At 37.4% G+C, this 12,193-nt stretch overlaps 1 protein-coding gene across 1 annotated transcript in view; it reads left to right on the top strand.

The window, feature by feature from the left end:
• NALCN (sodium leak channel, non-selective) overlaps positions 1-12,193 on the top strand; it is a 225,785-nt gene that overhangs the window by 50,371 nt on the left and 163,221 nt on the right. The window contains exon 7 of the mRNA XM_059839301.1: positions 898-1,052. Coding sequence (XP_059695284.1) covers positions 898-1,052 — 155 coding nt within the window. The remainder of the gene's footprint in view (positions 1-897; positions 1,053-12,193) is intronic.

The following is a 12,193-nucleotide window of genomic DNA, read 5'->3' as shown; positions in this document are numbered from 1 at the left end:
GTGGCCCTTAGGGCTGGGACGACCTAAATTCCCATTGTGGTCCAGTGTGACAAAGCCTCCAGCTGCTCAACCACAGCTGCCAGAGAAACTAGGGAAACAAGTGGTGCTCAGCCTCTGACAAAATGACCAACACTGTGACATTGTGTTGGGGCACTGGCCCTTGTCTTGTGATCTTTCTATTTTAATATGTTATGGTCACTTATATAAACTAGCTTGCCCTATTCAAACCAGTTCAAATTTTTTCATCTCTTATACCAAATCATTGGACTGACCTAAAAGTAAGTCAGAGATCTGTTTCAGTCACAGCAGTGCCTAGATACTAACTGCACTACACATGTAGGGGTTTGACTTCTTTCCTGTGACCCTTCTTCTGTGATGGGAACCTGTACTGAGCAAGTTACAAGAAGCTGAATACATACTCTGGTGACTGACAAGTCATCCACAAGGATCCTTCTAAGGAGTGTCAAAGCAAGCCCAGGTAATGCCAATGTAAGTCAAAGTCATAGTCATAGTACTGACTGCAGCTGTACACACTCCCAAGATCTGCAAAGGAGCCTGAGACGTTGTCTTCAAATTGCATTAAAGAGCAGTTGGAGCTGCTGAATGTTAACTCTTCCATTTCTTGGAGAGTTTCCATTTTTATGGGGTCTCTAGGCCTTAGAATGAAATTTCTGCCGGTAGTATTTGTGCTGTCATTACATAAGGATGGAGTCTTAGGAGTGTGTTAACTTGCCCTTTACAGTAAGTGCTTAATTAATGAAAACAGTGTATACCAAAGAGCATCAGATAGTAAAAATAACAGCTGATTAACTTTTCCCTTTAGTCCTCTCACTTTCAAATATTTAGTTTTGCTATGGACTGAGTTTATGTAACAACTTAATTTTGTATTTTTCACAGAAATGTAACCTGGAATAATTTAGCTATCCCAGACACCCACTGTTCCAGAGAGCTAGAAGAAGGTTACCAGTGCCCACCTGGATTTAAATGCATGGACCTTGAAGATCTGGGACTAAGCAGGCAAGAGCTGGGCTACAGTGGCTTTAATGAGATAGGTCTGTCCTACTGGTAAAATCCATTTCAGTATCCATTTAAAACTGTTTTTGAAACGAATGGAACAGATAGTTTGTGTCTGTGCTGAAAAGACATTAAGTGCAATCAGTATTCTACTTAAGTAGAGCACATGCCAGAAAGAGAAGCTGTGCTATTTGCTTTGCAGTTATGATATATTTTTACATTGCCTGGGATCCCAGGCAATGTAAAAATACCTTTAAAACAGTGTCTTTATAAGGAGTCAACTGTTGATTATCACCAGTATGCAAAGGCAATGACTAATTTCTGTTTTATTTTTGATTCATTTTAAAGCATAAAATACCTTCTGTTTGTCTATTTTTAGTAATAATTCCCATTAAAAATTCTTTTTTTCATCCAGAATTACTTTGATAATCATCTTGTTTCTAAGAAGAAGATATGAGAAAGAAATGTTATCATATATCTGTGACAATCTTGATCCAAACTGTGTAAGTCAGAACATCAGACAGAAAAATGATCGAGAGTCAGGCAGATTTTGCAATACAGGTCCAATTTGTGTTCTGTGCAGAACTGCAGTTTCCAGGAGAATACGTTCTCTGACAGCTGCAATGTGTTGTGCCATCCCCATGAGGAAATGAGTGTAGAACACAAAAGCAGGAAAGGTGGCAAGAGCATTGGCAGCTGTGGTAAGATCCACATCCAAATAAAAAATATGCAGTTACTCTGTCAAAACATTGTGGTTATTTCACATTTATTGAGCAGACAAAGGTGTAACAGAAGCCTGCAGCTGTAAATTTTCATTTCAGTACAGGTAGGGAAGTACCTTCAAATGACAGAGCATGCCCACAGGCTGAATTCTTTCTGATGCATCGCTTTGACTCTGATAAGGATTTTTTTGTGGTTTTTTTTTTTTTTTTCATTTTTCTGGCTTGAGCTCCAGACTGTTATCCTGGCCTTAGCTGAATTTGAAGGTAATGAAAAGATTTAATGACTGAAATCCAAAAAGTTTTTTTTGAGTATTGAAAGCCTTTGTAGCTGAAATTGCTTCAGATGGTTCCTGAATATTCAGGTTTCTGGATATACACAATGAGCCACAGAGTTTCAGGAAGTCTCAGAGTCCTGCTACAAGTACTCTGGGATACCAGATAATTATGAACAAAAACTGCCATTTATGTCCTTTCTTTTCACTTGTGAGAAAGGGAGAAAAACCTGATTTCAGCCAAGCTACATTCTGTTCTCTCTGCAAGTCAGAAGCGTACCATTTGTTCCAGTACTGTTAAATAGATTACACCATAGATAGTACCAAATCTTCTATAATTTTTTTCTTCTGTAGACCTCAAAGGATAATCCTGTCTTATCTCTCAGTCAGCCTTCAGATTTAGTGTCATGCCTGGATGAACATGGCATGCCTGAGTTCACACTAGTACCTAAAAACATCCACATTCAACTTCTGTTGTTCCAAGCAGTTTGGGAGCAGAGCATGAGATAGGGATATTGCCAGAATAATTAGGCCTCAGATTGAAATCACTCTTCTTATCTTGTTATGAGAAAAGTATTTTTTGGCGTTGAGAGATGTTGTTCCAGCTGTCCACCTGGTCACGAGGGAAAACTAGTTGCAGTGTCTTAGACAAGTTTCAGTGGGTAGAAGAGTTGAACGAGGCCCAGAGTGCTTAATAAAGGACACCAGCTTATTTTGGTGTTTGGCAAAGACAGGTGAAATAGTTTGTCCATGGATGCCTTCAAAACAAGCTAAAAAAACAGGACTGAAACTCTGGTCTCCTGAATCACAGTGTTATGCCTTTTCAATATTTATTCCTGAGTATTGCATTTTAAAGGTCAGAGATTGCTAAAAGACCTAGGAGACTTATAATTGGTAAGTTGTTTTTGTCTAGAAATAGGGAACCAGGATACAACACTCCTCAGAACAGTAGCCAGAAGTTAAATTGAGTATCAGTTGAAGGCTGATAACTAAACCTTAAAATACTGGGTAAGACACAGAAGCTTTCCCAAAAAATGTTAAATAAGCTTCCTCAAATTAGGATTGTTATGAACAGGATTATAACCTGCAAGTTCATAAATATTTTATAAATATCCATTTTGTGATGCATCTTTTTGTGTCATTAACGGGTAAGTAATTAAACAAATATTTTCTATGTAATTATGCTACTTTTTTGGTACATTCATTGGTATTTCATTTGCAGATATTATGATGCAGCCTGTCCTGTTGGATCCTCAAATCTATCATTACAAAAATCACAAGAGTGTAGCAGTTTGGCAGCTACTGTATAATTAGTAACTCTTGATTTGTGGCATATAAGTATAAGCTATGAACATTTGAATTTGATAATTTCTGGTTTTTTCTTCTCTTGAAAGTAAAAAGGAGGGATTTTTACAATTTTATTACTGGGTGAAGACCAAACTGTCCTGATCAGATAAAAGCTATCAAAGTTTTTAATATAGTGAATATGCCAATTAGGTAGCTTTGTATTTGGAAAATACCTTGATTTTGGCCATGCCCTGGTCCCATTTTTATAAGTGGCTTTGACTTTAAAGGATGAAGGTTGGAAAGATGATAGTGTAAGTCCTGCTACTTATTTAAATAAATAAAATATATTTATTTTCCAAGTTTTCTATTTTTATTTTTGAGGTGTTCTACTTATCTGTTTTATGTATGTTTCCATGCAAGTATTGTTTAAGGAAGAACATAGTTATAGACTACTGATAAATGTTATAGACTACTGATAAATGAAGTTATCTTGTCAAAATAACTTAGGCCATCTCCTTCTGATGAGAAGCAGGCTTCGTAGTCTTTCCAGGCAACTTATTGTGTTGCTTCATTGTCTGTCCTCTTAGGAAGATTTTCATTAAGTATAATCTGAATCTTCTTTATGGAATTTAAGATCATAATTTCTCACCTTATTCACTACTGACATGGACAAAAGCTTAAAAAACAGCTTGTCTGCGTCTTTCATTATGCCTTCCATATGGCTTTAAATGTTTCAGTCTTTTGCTAGAAGATGTATATTTTATACCTTAAATTGTTCTTACTCTCCTTCTCTGGACCTTCTCTGGCTGATCCACCACCTGCTGAAATGCAGTACTGTCAGAATAACCCAGCAGAGCCATTATTTTAAGTGGTTTTGAGCTCTGCTAGAATTTCTACACCCCAGTGAGATGTTTTCCTTTTTCATGTTTTTCTGATTTATTACAGCCCTTGTGTCCTTCTGAAAGAGCTGCCATCACTGTTTCCCATTCTTGTATTTGTTTACTTATATATTTATTTTTAAATGCAAACCCTTACATTTGTCTCTGTTGAATAGCATACTTACTTTTGTTTTTCCAGACTATTTCTTCAATTTGCAAGATCTTCAGGAGTTTTAATTCTGTCCTCCTGATTACTTGCACAGCCTTTGGCTTTCTTTTACCTGAAATTACATAAATATAATTTATTTTCAAGCAGCCTGATCAAGAGTGAAAAAATTAATAGAACCAGACCAAGATTAGACTCTAGAACTTTGTTTGACAGTCTTCTTTTCTGACAGTGTTTCATTAATAGCTGATCATAAGGACACCTAACAAATGGTTTTGCACCCATCACAGAGCAGTGTCATCTAGCCATTTTCCTGTGTGTTGTCATGGTGAGACAATGTTAAAAGCCTTTAAAAGCCTTTTAAAATATGTAGTGTTTCCTTTCTCTTTACAAAACTTGCCTCCATTCCACATTTGTACAGCAACGATACAGGAAGATTTGTACCATAGGTTCTCAAGTGCCTGCACCCTTTAATGTACATCAATAACATGATACTTACACAAGATGCTTGTGAAGATAATTTTTCCAACATGGGCCACATCAGCATATATCTACAGATAATGCCTCTGTCTTTTAGTGTACATATTTCTAGATTGCATGGAGAATAAAATAAACACCAATTAGTATTTCCAGCTTTGCAAGTGTAATCTCTAAGAGTGAGTTAATAAAATCTAGGGAAATTCTGTCTGGCAGTACCTCTGGAAAAGTTATAAGCAAAAGTCACAGAGGTCTATCTCATAACTGTTGATGAAACTGAAGAATTAATGAAATATAAACCAATTAGCTAAACTCCCAGTACCTCAAATCCTTTTGTTTGGGAAGTTCTGAAATGAGAGGAAGGAATAGTAAGGAAGGAATAATACCCCTCTAGATGAGCTGACTTCAGCTTCATCATGTTCCACCTGATGGGGGGCTACAGGAAGTTCCTGCTTTCCCATAGTAAGTTGCTCATGAACTCAGCAGAAACCCAAGTACTCTTTCCAACAGTTAGACACAGAACTTGGCTTTTTAAGTAGGTGTTGTTCTTACACAGTGTGAGCCTTAATATAAAACTTTTATTCTTCAGGATGCCTGACAGATTTTTTGAATGCTACCTGTGGGACTGAGTGGAAGTAAGAGAAAGGATGTGAATGAAAGGCTTGCCTGGCTGTGTGCATGTGGGCAGCAAAATTCCTTACTATTGTCTCTACCTGTATGGTACTGACAAGCTCTTCTCTTTCTCAGACTTCTTAGCTGGTTTTGATTTGGGCTTCTATAAAAAGGTTGATGTTTTCTTCATCTTAGAACAGCTTTCAGCCTTGTCTCCCACTGAGAGCATCAGGTACATTCACAGCTAGCCTGTTTCTTCTCTCTGATTTTTTTTTTTTATTCTCTTCTTTGTTTTTTCCCTAGCTATGTTTAATTGCATAGGGTGTAGCTGAGAGTGTGACAGTATTATGAAGTGTGTAAAAAAAGTTAAGCTAAATATTGAGAAAAATTACTTTTTTTTGTGAACAGACACTACTAATTGTAAAAATTATGAGTAATATTATTGTATTTGTTTAAGTATTTGCATCTGATGTACCTAAAAAGCATAAATATATTTGTTTGATTAAATGAGAGCATACAAGTCTTGGGAATTGGAGGGCTATGATATGTACTTCTACCTTACATCTCACTGTTTATCTGAGTGTGCATCTACCTTTAGTCAATATTTAGCACGGCAGCAGCTGCTATCAGGGCCACACTAAGGACGCTGGCAGAGCTGTCTGTGTGGGTGCTGTTGAAAAGGGTACCTCCCTATGCAAATATGCCAGAATCCCCCCTGTTGTTGGATCCTGTACAGATTTCCTCCTTACCTGCACTTTCCCTGCAGTACAGAGTCTTTTGCATTCAGGTTTTTGTTAAATCGGTAATCATTCCACATGCCTCATGGGTGCAATCATCTGCAATCATCTACAGATGTAGACTTGCAGCACATCAGTGATTTTACTCTTCACATAATTCTGGAGAAGGTTTTTTCATGATTTACAGTGCCACATATTGCTTCAAATAGTCTCAAAAGGAAAAAGAAGTCCTGAATAAAGATACCTAAGGTTTAAAAATATTCTACAAGGTAAACAAGAGAAGTTTTAGGCCATGAGAGATCATTCTGAAAGGAGAAAGATCTAATTCCATCCTTATTATCAACCCATCTACCAATTTCTAGGCCCAGTACCCTATTAAATGAGACTAAATTACTTCTTGTACCTGCAAGGATTGTTTGACAAAGACTACCATATTAATGGCCATTTTACATATAGGACATAAACACACATATTCCATTGCAAAGAAAACAATTTTTGATGGTAAGGAGTGCTTCAAAGCCCATGTATGAAGACTACATCTGTATTAACATTACTCGCCTTACAGCATAATGTTCATTGGCACAGTGAGCCAGCAAAATCATCTGATTTATGGCCTGTAAAACAGCAACAGAGCTTTGGGTCTCAGATATTTCCTGCTTTTATTAAAAGGACTTCTTCCTTCCAATGTAGGACCCAGAAATTATATATATATATATATAAGGGCCTTTTTAAAATTGATAATTATATGAAAAAAGTTTATATGTCACTGTGAAAAATGACTCCTCTAGATTTAAAGTGAACCTAATTTAATGTTTGTGAAACAAAACTTCACTGTGGGGTCAGATTTCCTCAAATCACATATAGGTATTGTTTTAATGAACTACTCATACAATGATCCATATAAACTCTTTTTTATGCACAAATTGAAATTTTATCTACCACATATGGCAGTTACTTTGGTTCTCTTGCAAGTCCTCATAGGATGGGGAAAATACTTGTGTGACTGTGCAGCCCTTTGGCATTGCAAAGGCATTGCTCTTAGACTGGAAGATTGGGTGGCATTAGGTCCATTGTTCAGAAGGAAGGAATTAAGATTAAGTTAGTATGGTGTGAATCTGGATCTGCCACAATCCGTTAAGTACATTTTCCATGAGAGATTTTAATGTTTCCAAGAGATTGAGTACCTATCTCTTGGATTAGAATTCAGAATGGCCACAGAGTTTGTTGAGTGGTGTGATGTCATAAACACTTAACAAAAATCTGGAGAAGGAGGAAGGATGCTCACACCAGTCTAATATAAAAGCTGAGAAATAAGTCTAAATCAGATTCCAAATTAGGTCCTCCTAGAAACTGCAAGCATTCAGAGTTACAAGTCCATTTGTTTATGTGGACATATATGTGATTAATTTGATACAGATTCAAACCTGTGACCCATGTATTTCTATAGTAGTGCAGTGGTCAAAGCAAGAGACCTCCATTCTGGAAGGATGCCCTACTAATCTCTATGCATGGGCTGAGCAGAGCATGGCTCCTTCCTTTTTCTTCTGACTTTGCAGCAGCAGGAGTTCCCACTGCTGGTACCTTAGGAAGCAAGCAACTGGAGGCTTATTCTAAAGGAAGTTCTATAAAGACTTTCTCCTCGTCATTCTTCTGTGAAATTATTTCAAATTTGTCTCCATGGACCACCTCACCCCAAGATGGATAAAACTACCTTTAACATTTAGGAGGCTGAATGTTAACAAGGCATACCAGGATGAAGGAGAAAACTTGAAAATCTGACTTGACATTCCAGCTGTCACTGGATGAGAAAAGTGCCCTTCACTGGTGGCAGAAGCTGACCTTTTAGTTACTCTGTCACTACCCACCCACCTGACCCAGGTGTCTTGGCTCTTGTTGGCAGGATTAGCAGCCACTTGGTCTTGCCAGGTCCCTGGCATAGGCAAGAGGAGCAGGTGGATTATGATTGATTAGTTGTCCTAAGCAACTGACTTCTTTACCAGCTCTGAGGCTTCCACCTTCATGAAAAGCAGTTAATTATGGGTTGATGAACAGAATAAAATTTACATTAGAAGGTTATTTGCTCAAAGTAGGAGATACAGCTGATAGTGAAAAGGATTGCAAAGGTTTTTATCAGACTCCCAACAAGTGTCCTTCCTCCCTACACTGCTGTTCAACACAGTCGTGTCTTCTGAATGAACCTGGTGTCACTTTGCACAGACATAGAGGGCCAGAAATGCGGATCAGCATCACCACCACAGCCCGAATCTCTGGGCTCTCAGTCATTTGGTATCTGGGATGATAGAAAGCAGTGAGGGGATGTCATTGTTTAGTCAGAGCCTCCATTTAATTGTACTCATTGAAAGCTGAATGGTTGAGTTCTTAGGAAATAAGCATTGGTTCAATAATGATTTCATCAAAACCTTCGGTCAGACTCTTTTAATCTATGGATGATATATACACTTGATACATATATTGAGTCTTCATGCTCTGTTTATCCTAGCAAGTATATCATAGTATTAAATACTTTAATAAACAGGTCTAACTTATTCCACTAATGCAGCTTTTTGATTCAGGTACTTTCATGCACAGTGTCTAGTAAGAAGCACTCTTCATCCATGACTTCAACCTGTGGAGTTATCATGTAGTAACATGACAAGTGATAGTGATGTTAATGTGTGAAGGTGTCAGAATGTAATTAGGGAAGCCATTCAGATTGTCTAGTTATAAAACATATATTTTCTAAATGTGAGCCAAAATTACTTAAAGCATGCCCCATTAGCCCACTGATTGAGAAACCACTAGAAATCATTATTTCAAAAATGGTGATAGATTTTTTTTTTTCCCCATTGGAATTCCTTCCTAGGCCTTGCAGACAGAGAGCAATAGAGCCCTGACACCAGCTGAGGCACTGCTGTGGATAAGTCTCCACTCAGTGAATTTCACTTATTTGTTTTACTGCCAATTAACATACTATAATCACTCATTCAGGTACTAAGAACTAAGGAAGGCAAACAGTTAAGAGACTTATTGCTTGTGAGCAGAAACAAAAATGAAGACTAGGGAAACTTACCTTATCAAACTGTGCTTGAGGACACAAATATTCCTAACCTTGGCAGTTTCCATGGCATATGCCTATCTTGTATTGTGTGGTAAAGCAGAGTCTGGTAAACCAACACCTTGTAGACAACAGACAGCAATATTTTTTTTGCCTTGGCCAATCCCCGCATTCTGCAAAGTAGATATTATGTTGCGATCCTATTTCTGCACCTTTTGGATGGTAAATATTAGCAGGAACTTAAAAATTAGCTGCATAATTTTCCAAGTGGATCATCAGTTCTGCAGTTTCCTCAACTGTGCTGTTGTGGGATGGGATCCTGGTGATCCACTGCTTCTATGGCAAGGATGTACCACCTTATGCTTGCCCCTTGACCCCCTTAAATGAATGCTTATGGTTCGTTTCTTTATGAAATTTAGCTCAGCTCCAAACAGAGGTGTCTGTGTTTTATTCAGATACAGTGCTGTGAGAACATTTGTGCTGCTACATTGACAGGGTCCAAAGACACTCATAATGGGTTGTTGACTCCGTAAAAGTTTTTCTTTGTTTGGTGACAACCCTGTCCTCATTATACCTGTATTCTCCATTTAGATTTAAGTTTTTTTGAGGTTTTATAAACCTTATAATCACACTAACATTTCTTAAGGCATTTCCCAGGATGACTGGCTAGCAGCATTTTAGAAATCCTGATATCCTCAATATGGAGGTGTCTGCTGAGCGAACACTGAGGGATTGGCCCTTATTTACTGACTTCCTTTGATTATAAATATGTATTTATTGTTTTTCTTTTGTAAATCACTTGTTCCTGTAGCCTGGCAGGACAGGGATCACAACCCTCTATTAACTATATATGTAAGTTAACCTTATAGATGCTTTAAAAATGCAGGTTTTCTTACTCAATAGTTGTGGAAAATGTTTATAAAAAGCAGGCCAATGCGCAATGTTCACTGTTTCTTCATGCTAAAGATGAGGTGTGGTAGTTACCAAACAATGTGGCAGTGATGGAAGTTTTAAGGTGAATGGCAATTAGCTCTGCTTAGCAAAAATTCTGTGGCACATGGCAAAATTATTATTATTGTAGGACTGAACAGGCCTTTCAACCCTGAATGTTCAGTGGAAAACCCGTGACTTTAACAAAAGGTTATATCTCAGCTGGTAAGCTTGCATGTCTGAGGTCTTGGTTCTGTATACTGTGTCTATTGCCACCTACTGTTGTGACCCTGTACCAATATTCCTGCTTGATTTTGTTGGAGACAGAACCAAGATATGTGGACAAGAAGGCAGCTGCTGCCCCACTTCCCATCAGCTGAGGCACCATTGACCTGCCACTCTACAGCACACACTGACTGCTTAAACTGCTTGAACTGTGCAGGTCCACAGACATGACTGATATGTAAATATTGTCTGTTACTCATGGTCACAGTGAGCACTTGGTGTTTCTGTGTTAGAAATACCTAAACCCACAGAGGATACTAAGACAATACTTCTGATTTTGGACAATGGAAGAAGTGGACTGAATTAAAAACAAACAAGCAAACAAAATCAAACAAAAACCTGAACAAAACCCAAAACAAACAAAGAAAACAAAACAAACAAAACCCCATACCCAAACAAATAAACAAAAAACCCCCACCAAAACAACAATGAAAAACCTCTTCCTTTAGTATTTGATGTTCCTGTGGGCTTGAATTTTCTCAGTTAAGCCATTTTAGTGTCCTAGTTAATTAAGACTTTTTAAGCAGTGATTAGGAAAAAAATGCACAAATAATGTCAGTAGAGTTAGCTCTTACACTAACAAATGGTATGTGGGAAACTGTAGAGTTTTGGAAACTTAGAGGAATTTGAGCAGCCCTCCAGAATTTTAATTTATTGCTGTGTTAATCCCAAAGTAATTGAGTCTTGCATTAAACCAGGCAATCAGGTGAAACTAATGTGACTAGATTAGTATAGTTGTACTGACAGTCACAGAAAACTTTACTGCTGCTGAGAATCTTCGGTGGAACATTCTTTCCCCTGCCGGTTTGGGGTGTTCTGTATTAGTGTTGATGGATAAATAGGTGAGTCTATAATGGAATAAGACAAATTTCCAGAAAAATTTACTTTTTCTTTTGTTCTCTATTTTATATGTAATTGTGGACCTTTCCTGGTGGGCATCTTTTACTATTTTGATATATCACCTGTGTTGTTGTGGTATGCTGCACAGAATTTAATCACCTATCCAAAGTCTGTGCTGTGCACTTCTTTCCATCACTCTTTCATTCCCATCTGCTCCTGAGAATGCAGAAGGAGTTTTTGCCTTCTGAATTATTTTGGTTAGATTTCATTTTCAAAGTAATTATTTTTGTGGTTTCCTTTATAATATGCTATCTAATAAATAGGTGTGTTACAGTGATGACAAAGATGACATTGCTAAAAAAAAATAATAATTTGTACTTGCTGATGTTAAGTAAAAGGCCCATAAACAGTCACTGATCATAAGCTGAAAAAGGTGAAAGAGCAAAATATGGCAGAAAAGCAGACTTATTAGAAGGGTATAAGAAAATGAAAGTTGAGGCAGGTCAAATTCAAGTTTTGCATCTTGTTAGGTTTTTTTGAACTGTGAGCTATATCTCCTCAGATTAATTGATGCCTTGTTGACATAAAACTTTGTGTACTGTTTCTTAATTTATCTGAAGTAGGCTAGTCTTAAATTCTATATAAGTAAGTTTTATCCTGGGATTGGTAGAAGATCAAAATGTAATTAAAAAGAAAAGAAACAATTAAAAAAAAAAAACACACACACAAAAAAAAACCTCCAAACAAACAAACAAACACCCCCTCAAAAAAAAAAAAAAAAAAAAAAACACCAAAAAACTTCCTGAATGCTGTAAAGCCTTGGAGAGCTCACTGGCACCAGCACAGCTGTTGAGTATTTAGTGAACCACTTATGTATCCCTACCCCTTGTTCCTGCTCCTGTGCTGCATCTCAAGACT

The sequence above is a fragment of the Haemorhous mexicanus genome, chromosome 2 (genome assembly GCF_027477595.1).
Source record: "Haemorhous mexicanus isolate bHaeMex1 chromosome 2, bHaeMex1.pri, whole genome shotgun sequence".
Taxonomy (NCBI): domain Eukaryota; kingdom Metazoa; phylum Chordata; class Aves; order Passeriformes; family Fringillidae; genus Haemorhous; species Haemorhous mexicanus.
Note: the sequence above shows the minus strand (reverse complement) of the source record. Positions and strands in the feature narration are given on the sequence as shown.